This window comes from Brachyhypopomus gauderio, chromosome 14, assembly GCF_052324685.1.
Source record: "Brachyhypopomus gauderio isolate BG-103 chromosome 14, BGAUD_0.2, whole genome shotgun sequence".
In the NCBI taxonomy this organism is placed as follows: domain Eukaryota; kingdom Metazoa; phylum Chordata; class Actinopteri; order Gymnotiformes; family Hypopomidae; genus Brachyhypopomus; species Brachyhypopomus gauderio.
Window position 1 is genome coordinate 23,148,614 of NC_135224.1, and position 16,226 is coordinate 23,164,839.

At 45.5% G+C, this 16,226-nt stretch overlaps 1 protein-coding gene across 1 annotated transcript in view; it reads left to right on the forward strand.

Moving 5' to 3' along the window:
* malrd1 (MAM and LDL receptor class A domain containing 1) overlaps positions 1-15,892 on the forward strand; it is a 78,029-nt gene extending 62,137 nt beyond the window's left edge. The window contains exons 18-29 of the mRNA XM_076972105.1: positions 1,826-1,954; positions 3,285-3,431; positions 6,423-6,580; positions 6,871-7,072; positions 7,221-7,511; positions 7,810-7,935; positions 13,244-13,310; positions 14,053-14,144; positions 14,259-14,352; positions 14,509-14,569; positions 14,931-15,032; positions 15,733-15,892. Coding sequence (XP_076828220.1) covers positions 1,826-1,954; positions 3,285-3,431; positions 6,423-6,580; positions 6,871-7,072; positions 7,221-7,511; positions 7,810-7,935; positions 13,244-13,310; positions 14,053-14,144; positions 14,259-14,352; positions 14,509-14,569; positions 14,931-15,032; positions 15,733-15,795 — 1,532 coding nt within the window. The 3' untranslated portion in view covers positions 15,796-15,892. The remainder of the gene's footprint in view (positions 1-1,825; positions 1,955-3,284; positions 3,432-6,422; positions 6,581-6,870; positions 7,073-7,220; positions 7,512-7,809; positions 7,936-13,243; positions 13,311-14,052; positions 14,145-14,258; positions 14,353-14,508; positions 14,570-14,930; positions 15,033-15,732) is intronic.
* Positions 15,893-16,226: the final 334 nt, after the last annotated feature.

Here is a 16,226-nt window from a genome sequence, read left to right on the forward strand (position 1 = left end):
TATGCGGCGAAAGGCTAGCCCTCCAGTGGCACTCAGAAGAGCGGCAGAACCACCCCGAGCAAAGCAGGAGGGCACACGTTCGCCTGGGGCGTCAACCAGCGCTGCACACCCTGGTGGATCGGTCCCGAAGACCGGAGGGACTCCGCCTCCTGTCTGTCCTGCGACCCTAGGAGGGTTCACGCTGCTGGCTGCATTCTTGCAAGCGGGGAGAGCGATCTCACGGCTGCCTGTGCCTGTGTGCCCATCCCAATGTTTTTCCCTAATCCACTTTTCCCTCTTTGTGTTTCATGTGCCAGTCTGTGTGGTTGTAAACGTGCCCGTGTTTAATGTATTTTCCCCTGTCTTCCCAGGGAGGGTGTTTTAGAGTGGTTCTCGGGAAAGTGAAGATGGTTTTACTGGCTTGACTGCACAAATCCAAATATTCCCAAAATACTGATTAGCAAAGCTATTTAGTAGCTGCGTTAATAAAAGTTACATCACCAAAAATAATAACCAATAATAATAATAGTAATACTAATAAGCTTGCAAGATATTATAGCTTGGTAAACTGGGCACATGTTCTGTGGTTTAGCGCTGAGTGATCTCACCTCTTCTGTCACCCATGTCTGCTGTAACTGAAGGACAGGCTCTCTCACTCTTTGTCTTGCTCGATCTCTCCAAGCTGTGGTCCTCAGGGACCCACTCGCTCTCATTTGATCTCACTGTCTCCCTTTGCTGTTCCTCATTCTCTCTCACTATCTCTCTCTCTCTCTCTCTCTCTCGCTCTCTCTCTCTCTCGTTTACTTTTTACGTATCGCCTTCTCTGTCCTCCCACCCTAGCTGTAAAATCATAGAGGCATTTAACAGCATTGCCCATCAGAATTACTTTAATATTCATCCCCTATGCGTGTGTGCAGTAAATATTAAAACCTCAGAAGAAACGTCATTACGAAAAACATTTCAGAACAACAGAGTAGTCGTTTTAAAATGGCATTTCCCAGACTGCAGGCTGGTTCATTGCTCTCCTCGTAAGGCTGTCAAGCAATATAGCTTAGCTTACAGATCTCTGTGGGAGAGCTCAAAAGAAGATGGCTTTCTTGTCTGTTCCCTGCGGTTAGACATAGTTGTATCTGTTTCTAATATAGTGTGTGATTGCTTTAAAAGGACTGGCTGGGTAAAGACGTGTAATAAGATTGCCTATCTGTAATTTAGGAAGATTTGGTCCAATGGAAAAAGTTATATTATGTGGTCATGGGTATTGTAGTTTGGTTTAACAGCTGTGACCTGTGAGTGAAATTGTCAGCAAGTTACATGATGGAGCTGATGGTAGTTAATGAGAAGACAACTAATACCTTCTGTTCTGGATAGAGTGAGAGAGAGAGTGTTCATGGGCAACGTAGTTCAGTGTGATTTCATAGGGACATGGCAAACATTTCATTGTGTCTGATTGTTATCTGTTTCTCGGATGTCTTGGAAAATTGGTCTGTGGCTTTAAAGTCAGAGTGGAAGTCACAATAATGCTACCATCCAGCTGTGCGTGTTCTTGGAGCACGTTGTGTTCATTATGTCAACCATGTGTATTAAGCATTAGGATCGAGTTTCTGGCCAGCATATCACACGCACACACACTCACACACACACACACACACACACACACACTGTAATAATACATTCTATATTTTACTTCTACATATTATATCTCCAGCTCATTGTCTTTACTCAGCATGTGCATATACATCTGTAATGTTTGTGTGTGTGTGTGTGTGTGTGTGTGTGTGTGTGTGTGTGTGTGTGTGTGTGTGTGTGTGTGTGTGTGTGTGTGTGTGTGTGTGTGTGTGCCTATCAGGTGCCATACATCCCAGCGCCTGCCCCGCGTCCACAGATTTCGTATGTAGCAACGGCGACTGCATAGAGTCCAGCCTGGTGTGTGACAGCAAGGCAGACTGCCCCGATGCGTCTGATGAGCTGGGATGCTGTGAGTTGAGCTGCCTCTGTTTCTCCTCTGGAGCAATCCTGCAGCCCCATGCTTTATACACCACACCCACTTCACCTTAGTCTAAATCATGCGCTGCACCACACAGAGATCAGGCACAGAGATCAGGCACAGAGATCGGACACAGGGATCAGGCACAGGGATCGGGCACAGGGATCGGGCACAGAGATCGGGCACAGAGATCGGACACAGGGATCGGACACAGGGATCAGGCACAGGGATCGGGCACAGAGATCGGGCACAGAGATCGGGCACAGAGATCGGACACAGAGATCGGGCACAGAGATCGGGCACAGAGATCGGGCACAGAGATCGGGCACAGAGATCGGACACAGAGATCGGACACAGACATCAGGCACTTTCAATTTGGAACACACTGGCAGTAACAATGAACTGCTCATATGCACACATGCCAGATTTGTGTGTAGTGTATTGACATGCTTCAACTCCTTCTGTTTGTCTGGTACACTGGGACAAACACACTCTTGTGTTCAATGGCTGGCTGTATGATTTAATTGCACACACATATGCATAAACACACATACGTGGTCTAACACAACTTATTACTTGCAAAAATAGATTAAACAAGTGGAATTAGGTGAACAATTAAGGTGAAAGTGTCACTATAGTTGAGTGAGGAGTGTGAAGAGGCAAAGAATTGATAAGATGTCCAGTGGACTCAAGGCTGGAGACGTAAGATGTCCAGTGGACTCAAGGGTGGAGACGTAAGATGACCAGTGGAGTCAAGGCTGGAGACGTAAGATGTCCAGTGGACTCAAGGGTGGAGACGTATGCACAATGAAAAATGTATTTACTTGTGTTGCGCTTTTTAGAAAGAATGGCAATTCGAATGTGCTTTAAACATACATGAGCATAAAATAATAGTAAAGTTGATCACATTCTGAGATACATCACAAACATCACAAACACTCTTAGTTTTCGGTATGTAAACAGGAAACAGCATTTGAGTAGTTCTGTGTGGAGAGCGTGCCATCACTTACATCTGTGACTGATTGCTTCACTGGGAATGCCTTATTTCAAATGATCAATGTGGATTTTCTTCAGTATATTATGGTTCAAACCTAGGAGCGCCTTTCAATTTACAACTAACATATGGGTATAAAACAAACTTTTCAAATGTTATTACATCCACACACTCATAAGTTCATATGCTCAAGAGGTTCGTTCTCAGGAGGAGTTAAACACACCAGGATCTTTCATCAGAAGTATGGCAGCCTTTGCTTCACACACTGGGACTGGGACTCTGTGTGTTGGTTTGTGAACCCAATCTTCTCCATGTCATGTCCTCCAGCTGGTTTGGCCGGGTCCTGTGATTTCAACATGGCGGAAGAGCAGTGGGAGGCGTCCTGCCAGCTGGCACAGGAGCAGGACGATGATTTCGACTGGCAGATCGGACACGGTGGACAGGAGACGGGTCCCTCCGCTGACCACAGCCCCGGTAGCCCCCGCGCCATAGCCATGGCTGTGTAACCATGGTTATACCACTTTGGTTAAACAGACTACACACAGAATCCAAAGGCTAATTCAAAAAAGACTGATAAGCATGAAACTGATCTCTGGCAGGTTGCCTATTACAAAGCGCAATGCACTATGGGAAATTGAATCAAACGGCTTGCACACAAGATCAGCATTCCTGAAATGTATGCAGCTATAGTCTGTGGCTCACTGAATGGTTTCCTTCTTAGGAATGGCTCTGGATTATTGTAGCATTCTAATATCATTATGGAAATTTCTAGAAAGGAAACTGAGCCATCCTTCCAGTAATTGAAGCCCTTCGGGGAACAATCAGTACTAACAGATTACAACATGAGTGGAAAGATTCATCCATCCAGTACATCAATGCAGAAACTAAACTGGCATGAATCAGTATATGAAGATCAAATATTAGCACTATCAGCCAAATATTATGAATTTTTCAATACTCCAAGTGACACCACAAAGATTTAGGAGGACTTCAAAGCCACTACACTATTAGACAACTGTGTAAACACAGAACTGTATCTCTACAACTGATTCTTTCGTGAGCTCAACAGACTGTACACACTGTCAAAACAATGTGTGAAAAAATGTCCTTGTGTTTATCATTCACATTTTATGAAGTGAGCGTGAGGCTGCAGTGTGCATGTTTGTCATGTAAATGTGTCGCAGTCCATAATCCAGTCCAGTCTCCATTACACGACTGTGTGTGTGTTCTGTGTTCCTGGACACCAGCACACCTGTCGATTTCATTTGTATAAAGGACATCCTGTTATGTACCTACTGAATATGCTAACAGGTTTAACCACGGACGTAGTTTTGGGGGGGGACGGGGGGGGGACATGTCCCCCCCACTTTTTCAAAAGCCGGTTTTGGTCCCCCCCAGTTTTTACAGTTAAAACCAAATATTTAAGTAGTGACAAAGTCATGTCCCCCCCACTTTTTAACGGTAAAAAAACCAATATCCAAATAGCGACAAATCTAGCACTAGGATCATGCAGCACCCCCCCCCCCCCCGCTTAACAGTTCGCCACCCCAGGTTGTGTCCCCCCCACTTGTGAAATCAAAACTACGTCCATGGGTTTAACTTAGCATTATGTTTGCTCTTTCACTAATTTAGATGTTGTTTGTAGCTTTGTGCATTCAAAGCTTGTTACGTTTTAACTCTGATCTTCTATGTGGAGAGACGTCCTGGTGTAATGTGGAGAGATGTATTGGTGTAATGCGGAGAGACGTCCTGGTGTAATGTGGAGAGACGTCCTGGTGTAATGCGGAGAGATGTATTGGTGTAATGTGGAGAGACGTCCTGGTGTAATGTGGAGAGATGTATTGGTGTAATGTGGAGAGATGTATTGGTGTAATGTGGAGAGACGTCCTGGTGTAATGTGGAGAGACGTCCTGGTGTAATGTGGAGAGATGTATTGGTGTAATGTGGAGAGACGTCCTGGTGTAATGCGGAGAGACGTCCTGGTGTAATGTGGAGAGACGTCCTGGTGTAATGCGGAGAGACGTCCTGGTGTAATGCGGAGAGACGTCCTGGTGTAATGTGGAGAGACGTCCTGGTGTAATGTGGAGAGACGTCCTGGTGTAATGTGGAGAGACGTCCTGGTGTAATGTGGAGAGATGTATTGGTGTAATGTGGAGAGACGTATTGGTGTGATGTGCAGAGACGTCCTGGTGTAATGTGGAGAGATGTCCTGGTGTGATGTGGAGAGACGTCCTGGTGTAATGCGGAGAGACGTCCTGGTGTAATGCGGAGAGATGTATTGGTGTAATGTGGAGAGACGTCCTGGTGTAATGTGGAGAGACGTCCTGGTGTAATGTGGAGAGATGTATTGGTGTAACGTGGAGAGACTTCCTGGTGTAATGCGGAGAGATGTATTGGTGTAATGTAGAGAGACGTCCTGGTGTAATGTGGAGAGACGTCCTGGTGTAATGTGGAGAGGCCTCCTGGTGTAATGTGGAGAGACGTCCTGGTGTAATGCGGAGAGACGTCCTGGTGTAATGCGGAGAGACGTCCTGGTGTAATGCGGAGAGACGTCCTGGTGTAATGCGGAGAGACGTCCTGGTGTAATGTGGAGAGACGTCCTGGTGTAATGCGGAGAGATGTATTGGTGTAATGCGGAGAGACGTCCTGGTGTAATGTGGAGAGACGTCCTGGTGTAATGTGGAGAGACGTCCTGGTGTAATGTGGAGAGATGTATTGGTGTAATGTAGAGAGACGTCCTGGTGTAATGTAGAGAGACGTCCTGGTGTAATGTGGAGAGACATCCTGGTGTAATGCGGAGAGACGTCCTGGTGTAATGCGGAGAGACGTCCTGGTGTAATGCGGAGAGACGTCCTGGTGTAATGTGGAGAGATGTATTGGTGTAATGCGGAGAGACGTCCTGGTGTAATGTGGAGAGATGTATTGGTGTAATGTAGAGAGACGTCCTGGTGTAATGTAGAGAGACGTCCTGGTGTAATGTGGAGAGATGTATTGGTGTAATGCGGAGAGACGTCCTGGTGTAATGCGGAGAGACGTCCTGGTGTAATGCGGAGAGACGTCCTGGTGTAATGTGGAGAGATGTATTGGTGTAATGCGGAGAGACGTCCTGGTGTAATGTGGAGAGATGTATTGGTGTAATGTGGAGAGACGTCCTGGTGTAATGTGGAGAGACGTCCTGGTGTAATGTGGAGAGATGTATTGGTGTAATGTGGAGAGACGTATTGGTGTGATGTGGAGAGACGTCCTGGTGTGATGTGGAGAGACGTACTGGTGTAATGTGGAGAGATGTACTGGTGTAATGTGGAGAGACGTCCTGGTGTAATGTGGAGAGACGTCCTGGTGTGATGTGGAGAGACGTCCTGGTGTGATGTGGCGTGTGTTGGTGTAATGTGGCGTGTGTTGGTGTAATGTGGCGTGTGTTGGTGTGTTTTGTGGCGTGTGTTGGTGTGTTTTGTGAATGGCCAGGTGGAGCAGGGAACTACCTGTATGTAAACTCTGCCATGCAGCAGGAAGGGGATGTTGCCAGGGTTACCACCCAGCTGGAGTTTCCCGCCAGTACTGGCGTGTGCCATCTGCGGTTTTGGTTCCACATGCATGGATCTGCTCAGACGGGCACCCTGAAGGTGAGGGGGGGGGGGGGGGGTATAGAGAGAGTGGAGGAGTGACGGGGGCATAAAGAGAGGGAGAGAGACAGGGGCAAGAGATGAAGACGTGGAAAGAAACTCTTTGGATAAAAAAAATCTTTTGGTAAAAAAGTACCACTGAAAAGTACTAATTGAATAGGCACAGACACAGAACCATTAGCATTAACCATTGGACCATTAGCAAACACAAAAATGTCTATGTGATGGTGTCTGCGCACCGTGTTGGCACTGCCGAAGCTTGGCGTTAAACTCTGGTTGCCACGGTGCAGGTGTACACGGTGGGCAGGATCGGCGTCCCCCTGCTGATGTGGGCTGCCACCGGGAACCACGGAGACGCGTGGCACTACGCAAACGTGGTGCTGTCCAACCCACAGCACTTCAGTGTGAGCTTCCAGACAGAGGTGGGCGGAGACCGGCGGGCCAGCGTCGCCATCGACGACCTGTCCTTCACGCGAGAGTGCGCCATGGGTGGTATGTGCCTTTACCTTCTCCTGCTCACCCTGTCCCGTCTTCTCTCTCTTCACACCGTGGTACGCTTGTAGATCTGTCTCTATTAGATTTAGGAGCTTTGTGGCACTGACTATTCGTCTATGTGTTGTTATTTTTCTGGATCCCACAGGGTCTGTGACACCAGCCCCGGCGACCTGTGACCCCAGCCACTTCCAGTGTGCACACATGTCAGTTTGCGTTCCGTTGGAGTGGCGGTGTGACGGCAAGCCCGACTGCGCCGACCGCTCAGACGAGGAGGACTGTGGGAGTGCCCCGCCCACCGCCCCGCCCACTGCCACGCCTCCACAGACAGCGTGCGCGGCCGGGCAGTACCGCTGCGATGGAGGCCTCTGCCAGCCTGCACTGTTGCGCTGCGACGGCGTGGACGACTGCCCCAGGGCTGATGACGAACGCGGCTGCCGTGAGAGATACACACACACTTCACCTACGCACAATATGTAGGTTTTCCACGGCTCGAAGAGAGGGATGCCATTATGCACTCAGTTGCTTTCTCCTGTGTTCTCTCTCTCTCTTTCTTCACCTTTCTTTCTCTACCTCTCATTCTCTGCCTTCCTCTTTCTTCACCTTTCTCTTTCTCTACCTCTCTCTCGTTCTGTACTTCAACCATTTTCTCAACCTTTGTCTATTTCTCTGCTTCTCTCTCTTTCTCTACCTCCGTCTTTCTCTTGCTATCTCCTTCCATCTCTCTGTCTTTGCAGCTGTTGCACAGTGTAACAGTGATGAGCTGGTGTGTGAGGGTACTGGTATCTGTGTACCACACAACAGACGATGTGATCAAACTGTAGACTGCCCACCGTTTAACTCTGACGAGTCCAGCTGTGATGGTAAAGCGCGCGCACACTCACATGCACACACACACACACATAGGAATTATAGGATCAGAATATAGGTGTGAGGAGTGTTTTTTTCGAGCAAAAACACAAAGGAGTGACAACTAGGTAGAATACGTCCAAACAGCACACAAACAGTGATCTACTGACATGCAGAAACTACGATAAACAGGAGAAAAACAGGACTAAGAAACCAAAGGAACAATAAACATTTCAAAAGGAAATAACTGGAGGAAAGGCACTCGTGGTAAAGCAATCATGAACAATCATGAATCCTCACCACTGAACAACAGCAGGACCAGGGGTGTGTATCCACAGGGAAAGACACCAGGTGCAGTCAAGGAAGCACACAGAAACCTTCAACAAAACCATAAGCCAAAAAAATGACAGCAGCAAAATGATATGGCACAAGAAACACCAAGAACCAAAACAACACATGGCACTCAACAGCATGGGAACTGAAACTACAGAGGGGACAGCCACAACCAAACACACCCCCCCTCCAACAAACTACAGAGGGGACAGCCACAACCAAACACACCCCCCCCTCCAACAAACTACAGAGGGGACAGCCACAACCAAACACGCCCCCCCCCTCCAACAAACTACAGAGGGGACAGCCACAACCAAACGCCCCCCCTCCTCCAACAAACTACAGAGGGGACAGCCACAACCAAACACACCCCCCCTCCTCCAACAAACTGCAGAGGGGACAGCCACAACCAAACAGGCCCCCCCTCCTCCAACAAACTGCAGAGGGGACAGCCACAACCAAACAGGCCCCCCCTCCTCCAACAAACTGCAGAGGGGACAGCCACAACCAAACACGCCCCCCCTCCTCCAACAAACTACAGAGGGGACAGCCACAACCAAACAGGCCCCCCCTCCTCCAACAAACTGCAGAGGGGACAGCCACAACCAAACAGGCCCCCCCTCCTCCAACAAACTGCAGAGGGGACAGCCACAACCAAACACACCCCCCCTCCTCCAACAAACTGCAGAGGGGACAGCCACAACCAAACACACCCCCCCTCCTCCAACAAACTGCAGAGGGGACAGCCACAACCAAACACGCCCCCCCCCCCCCCCCCCCGCCCCCCCCCCCCTCCTCCGTGTGTAGCTCTTGAAGTGCAACAAACCCAAACATGAGATGAAACAAACAGGACCAAAAAGAAACCAGTATGAGGTTCAGACTGGAGACTGGACAGGTCAAACAGGAGACTGGACAGGTCAGACAGGAGACAGGTCAAACAGTAGACAGGACAACATACTGGACAAGGCACTAAACGGCTGAGAGGATGGAGGACTCAGCAGTAAATTGGACAAGACACTGGAGTAGAGAGAGTGTGGACACAGGGACTGTAGCAGTCATGGGTATCACACCTGGGGGGATGGGGGTATTGTAACTGCCCCATTTTCACTGACACAATTCTATCCCAATTTTATTGTGGGAATAAACAGTACTAATATTTACAAAATCAACTGCAGGAACTCTGTATCTGAAAACACACAAACACAATTACAGTTAAATTGATTGAGCAGCCATTCAGCCAATCACAGCCAATCCATCAGAGTGAGATAACAAATTTGGTTGAAGTGACTAACGAGGTGGTTAGCTAGGTCTGCTAGCTAGCTAATGTTAATGTTAGCCAATGGTGGATTTATTTAGTTAGACAGCATTTGGAACTTTGGAACTCTTGTGCCACGGTATCGTCCTATCAGAGATCTGTCCTATCAGAGATCTGTCCTATCCTCTCATCAGTTATGTAAAAAAATGTAAATGTGCCATATTTTGTCAATTGTGATTTTTACACCGCAATCGAAATTTGTCCTCCGCAACACACACACACACACACACACACTAGTGATTACTAGGGGGCTGTGGATCACACATCGAATGCAAGACCCTCCGGTCACAAGACCAGTTCCCTACCACCAGGCCATGACTGCCCCAATAATGCACAGTTATAATTAACGTTGTCCGTTAGAGACTGGAGGGTCATGGGTTTGATTCCCAGGCCTTTAGCCATAACTGAGATGCCCTTGAGCAAGGCACCTAATAGCCCTAACAGGTCCCCGGATGCTGGGCTAGGGCTGCCCACCGCTCTGGGCCCACCGCTCTGGGTGCCCCATGTGCACCACAGCCTCCTAGTGGGGTGAAAATCACAACCGACAAAATATGGCAACTTAACTAATGTGCACCAATCGCAGAAATAGATTATAGGATTTAAGTGACTTAAGCACCTAGTTTCTTTAGAGTCTGCAATCTTCAAAAGTTTTGTTTACATCCTCATGGCTCAATACCATAACTCAGATTCCTCATGGATCAGATTTGCCAGGTGTGCTGGTGATCTTAATGGTCCCGGGTTCAAGACAGGTGACACAGCCACACTGGGCACGGAGACAGAGATGGCCCAGTGCCTGGGCAGAGGAGCAGAGCTTATTTCACAATACATGCACACACACACACATACCTACACACACAAACATACACCATTCCTGCAGAACGTCACAGAGGGAATTACTGTTGCTTTATATGTATTTGTTCACCCTCATGCAGAAAATGAAGCCAGTCACACAAGGCAAGATTCTAGCCTTCAATTTCCTATTTTTTTACTTGGAAGGCAAATTCATTTTTTCACTAAACTGAATGTATTTGATGAACCATTTCAGTTAATGCTCATGCTTTTTAATATAAAATATTTATAGTTGTATAAGAAACTGTAGTTTCTAATAGTTTGCTATAGGTATATAGTTATATAAGATAATGTATATTTAGTCACTAAGTGAACTACAACAAAAGATGCTATTTGAAAATTCTGAATTGTATTAATTATTATTTGTGCATTTTTAACTACATCAAAGTCTCAAGGACCTGCTGCCATGCACCTTTTCCTTGATTGAATTACTACTCATTAAGCTTTTGGTAATTATCTAACGGGGTGATGCAGGTGTGGTGGACCTGGCCTTCCCTGCTGGTTACATGCTGCCATATTGATCGTTCAGTATCAGTGTGTGTTGCTGTGTGTTTATGTCTCTGATAGACGAGATCAATGTAGCACCGTGTGTATGGAATATATGACATCTTTCACATGTTAACAGTGCAGGTGCTTCTGCGTTGTCTTACCATTCTAATACAGGTAATAGTCAAACACGAAACAATCTGTCTGTCTGTCCGTCTATTTGTGTGTGTGTGTGTCTGTCTGTCTATCTATGTGTCTGTCTGTCTGTCTGTCTGTCTGTCTGTCTGTCTATGTGTCTGTCTTCTATGTGTCTGTCTGTCTGTCTATCTATGTGTCTGTCTGTCCGTCTATCTGTGTGTCTGTCTGTCTGTCTGTGCAATACAAAAAGTGAAACATATATTATATAGATTCAAAAGTGTTTATTTGTTGATGATTATGGCTTACAGCTAATGAAAACTCAATAGTCATTATTCAGAATATTATATAAGACCAACTGAAAAAATTATTTTTATTCAGAAATGTTGGCATAGTGAAAAGTATATACAGTATATGCATTCAAATCTTGGTCGGGAGTGCTCTAAAATGTCCTGGTAGATGGCTGCGCTGACTTTGGTCTTGATATAACACAGTGGACCTACAGCAGCAGATGACATAGCTCCCCAAACCATCACTGACTGTGGAAACTTCACACTGGACCTCAATCAGCTGGGATTCTGTGCCTCTCCACTCTTCCTCCAAACTCTGGGACCTTGGTTTACAAATGAAATGCAAAATTTAAAATTTTGTGGCATCTGAACTCAACACCTTGGACCACTGGGCCCAAGTAAGACGCTTCTGGCGTTGTCTCTTGGTCATAAGTGTCTTGTCTTTAAACCCTTCTCTGCTGCACTCCTGTGGCTGTCATTGTCCTTACGTGAGTCCCTCTCCTCCTAGCTCTGTTATCAGTTCTGTTTGTTAGTTCGTTGTTTATTCCCTGTTCATGGTCTCTATGTGGGTTATCGCTGGTTGTGTCTTGTTTCTATCGGTTGTATTCTCTCTCTTGTTTCGCCCAGGTTGTCTTGCTCACACGTTAATAGTTCGATTCTTGTTGTTTTCTCATTCTCTGCTCTTGTTTATACACTCCACGACATTCTCAGTTTCTAGTTCCCGGTTGTTTCGTTCACTCTGTTTAGTTCTTAGTACGTGTTGTGTAGTTGCTTGGCTTGTGTATGTTTTGTTAGTTTCCATTGTTACTGTTTACCATTGCACGTTCTCATTGTGATTTGTTGTTTAGTGTTCTGTTCGGATCGTTTTAATAAATGTTCAAAAAACCCTGCGATTGCGTCACCTCTGCCCAGCGTAATCGTTTCAACACCTTTCTCTACCACACTTTCCTTCCATTCAACGTTTCATTAATATGCTTGGATACATCGCTCTGTGAACAGCCAGCTTCTTTAGCAATGACCTTTTGTGGCATACCCTCCTTGTGGAGTGTGTCAGTGACTGCCTTCTGGACATCTGTTAAGTCAGCAGTCTTTGCCATGATTGTGTAGCCTACTGAACCAGACCAAGGGACCATTTAAAATGCTTTGGAAGCCTTTTCGGGTGTTTCATGTTAATTATTCTAATTTTCTGAGATAATGACTTGGGTTTGCATTGGCAATAAGCCATAATCATCGACATTTACAGAAATAAACATTTGAAATAGATCTGTTTGTCATAAATCAATATAATATATGCGTTTCACTTTTTGTATTGAATTACTGAAAAATTAATTATTGATGATATTCTAATTTATTGAGATGCACAGTTAGACAGATTGATAGGTAAATTGATGGATTGATTGACAATCCTTGGAGGAACATTTAACATGTGCTGCTTCGGCCAGCCAGGAAGTTCTGTCCTGGAGAAGAGCAGGAGACATGGACGTACTAACACAAGAGACATCTGTGAGCATACATGGAGTGTGTCTTTTGTTTGACAATCAAATAAGGTGCCATCAAAAGCCTCGGGCGGAAGATGTGGCCATGTGAACCACAAACAGCTCCTGCACTCAAACCACACAGCCTGCTGCTCTTGCACACAGGAGAACAGGGACCTGCATTCAGACATTAAATGACCCATTTTATGCAATCAGTAATAAAGCCATAAAAGAAAATTGAATATTTTCTATCAAATGTTGGTAAATATTGTATTATTTTTCATTTACTGTTGATGTGCCAATTTAAAGTATCATTATTAGTGTGTGTGTGTGTGTGTGTGTGTGTGTGTGTGTGTGTGTGTGTGTGTGTGTGTGTGTGTGTGTGTGTGTGTGTGTGTGTGTGTGTGTGTTCATTCCTGTGCGTGCATCTGGTTTTCAGAGTGTCCTGAAGGTTACTGCCTTAATGCTGGAATATGTGTGGTGGGCACCCATGGACCTGTTTGTATGTAAGTAACATGCACACACACACTTGGAACATGCAAATCTTTATACACACACACACACACACACACACACACACACACACATTTGGAACACAGCCATTTGTGCACAGAGTGTGTGAAGGTGTCAGCATGAACAAGGCCAGGAATACCGTCTGCAGTGACAGTGAACTCCCTCTAAGAGGACTGCATCACACCGGTGTCCTTCAGGAACCCCTAGCTGCTAGTAAACCCTTTTCAAATCCACTGAACGGAGGTTCCTGCAATGAATTACTGCGTTTATGCTATCACACAATGTCAAGTGTCCCATTAAGAGGCTCCAGCTCTGAGCTTTGAGACTCCACTACAGAAGACACCACTCTGTTCCTCTCTAACTTCCAGCGTCTCATGAGGTGGTAGTGTCAATCTGACGAACTTGCAAGAAGTCATGGCCCTCAGTGATCAACCAGAAGAACTACTTTGTGTGTGTGTGTGATAGAGAGAGAGTGCAAACACCAGTCGTCCTACTGCAGACGCTTAGAGAATAGTGGATGTACATTTAGTATGCAGTTTGCACTCTGCACAGTGTTTACATATGTCAGTTTGTTTCTCATTATAGACTACACAGGCCAGGAAGGACTCTAGTGCTGATTTGATGAAGTACATTTTCATTCCCTTTTGTTTCTTAATTTGTTTCTGAAATTACAAAAGACAATACTGTGTGTTTGTGTGTGTCTGTGTTGTAATGTTCCATTTCTTTTCTGTCCAGCTGTCAGTCATTATGGACCGGAAACAGATGCCATGTGCACCTGAAACTGCCCCGTCCCACTAATGCTAGTGTGATCCCTGACTCTGATATAGGTAACCGTACACGTGTGTGTGGATACATGTGTGCATGCACCATACAGAAATATGTAGTATGCAACATTGACTATGGTGTGTATGTCTGTGTGTTTGTGTGTGTGTGTGTTTCAGTGGTAGTGTACACAGGTGTAAGTGTAGCAGTGATCCTGTTGGCTATTATTGCCGGCACCATACTCTTTTTTCTACACAGAAAACACACAGCTAAGTACGGCTATTTACTTGGGCGACATTAAGATCACACGTCTCTTACATTTCACCTGAATAACAACATCTCTTCACTCTTCTCTTTTGTCACTTCATTTAAATATTGTAAGAGTAATCTTCCTTTGTTTCTTATTTGATGTGATTTTTGGCTACCCAGAGATGCTGTGCTGATGGCTAGTGAGGAGCAGGACACTTCTGTTTGTGTCTGGAGAGACGAGGTCAGTCCTGTAGCCCCAGTGCAGTTTGAAGAGTGCATTTAATTTCATTTTATAAACCAAGGGGTAAAATTTCACATTGCATGTGCTATTGACTTTATCTAAATCACTACATAGAGCGAAATATCACACAATGATTTGGTCTTAAATATTAGACTAACTGAGAACCTAAATTAATTTTCACCAAATCTTTGTATGATGTGCCAAGAAATGTCTTGCTAACATTATTTCAGTAGTTAAGGTTTTTCATTTTCCACAGTAATTGCAGTGTAATAAGCAGTTTGGCATATCGTAATACTGCGTGTTATGATGACAGACGTGTGGTGCTACTGCAAACGGTCTGACACTGCAACGTGTGCCTCAGTTTCCAGGAGGAAACTTCACAGCCAGTTCTACATTTAAGCCAGGCTGGGGTGCCAGCCACAGGCCCAGGATCAGTGTTTACCCATGGAGGGAGGAGCCTGAGGTACGGACACACCTACACATTACCACACACAGAGACATGGCAGTGCTCGGTTGAGATTGGTCGATCATTGCATTACGTCACGGATACCATGTTGTTGCTGTCACCCTCTGTCTGGATAATGTGTTGTTCTTGTCATTTATCATCGTGTGTAGCCTGACTGCTCACGTTAGGGCTGCAAGACTGAGACTTGTGTGGAGCTACACATAAACACAATGGGAATCTTGCTGGGGATTTAGAAAATTTGGTTTTTTGTAGGGTTTTTGTGTGTGTGTGTGTGTGTGTGTGTGTGCGTGTGTGTGTGTGCGTGTGTGTGTGTGCGTGTGTGTGTGTGTGTGTGTGTGTGTGTGTGTGTGTGTGTGTGTGTGTTGTTTTTTTAATTAACTAACCAAAATAATGACTGCCGATTCACACATGACTGCATATGCTTATACAGTGATGCCTGCCATGTGTGGTTTATTTATATCCTTTGTGTGACAATATTTTGGGTGATTTCACATTGAGCCCTGTAGTCTTTCAGTTTCTGTCTAGTGACTCAAAGCGTGTCTGAAGCCTAAACCAAGTCAAACATATTGGGACTGATTAAAGGGAACGATTTCAGCTTAATCAAAATAATACCTGTCTGTCCGAATACTTTCTAAAGTCCACATGGTGTGAATTTGCTCAAAAGTGCATATGGTATGTTCTTGTGTGTTGTTTTTAGTTTTCTGCCAGACTGTCCTTCTCCAACCCACTATACAAGGGATCCAGAAACCCTGTGGATTGAGGAGAGAAACACACACGCACACACACACACACACACACACACACACACACACACACACACACACACACACACACACACACACACACACACACACACACATACAATTAATGGCACTTCAAGTCTCTGGATGTATTTTCTGTGTAATTTGAACCTTTTGGGCTACAAGATCGTACTTGTACAATGTTCAGAGCATTAAAGAAAATCTATGAAAATTTAATTGCTATAACCCTCATGGGAAAAATAGTTAATTATCAACTTATTTCTTTGGTCCAAGCTGTAACCTGCACTTAAAGTTCTTGGAGTAGAGAGGGTTTCCAGGAAACACAGACTTTTCATAAATCCATAAATCTTCTTTCAGATTCATAAATCTTCACATTACAGCTTCTTCTGTTCCGTTTTTAAGTTTACAACATATGTTTGGTGTGTGTTAT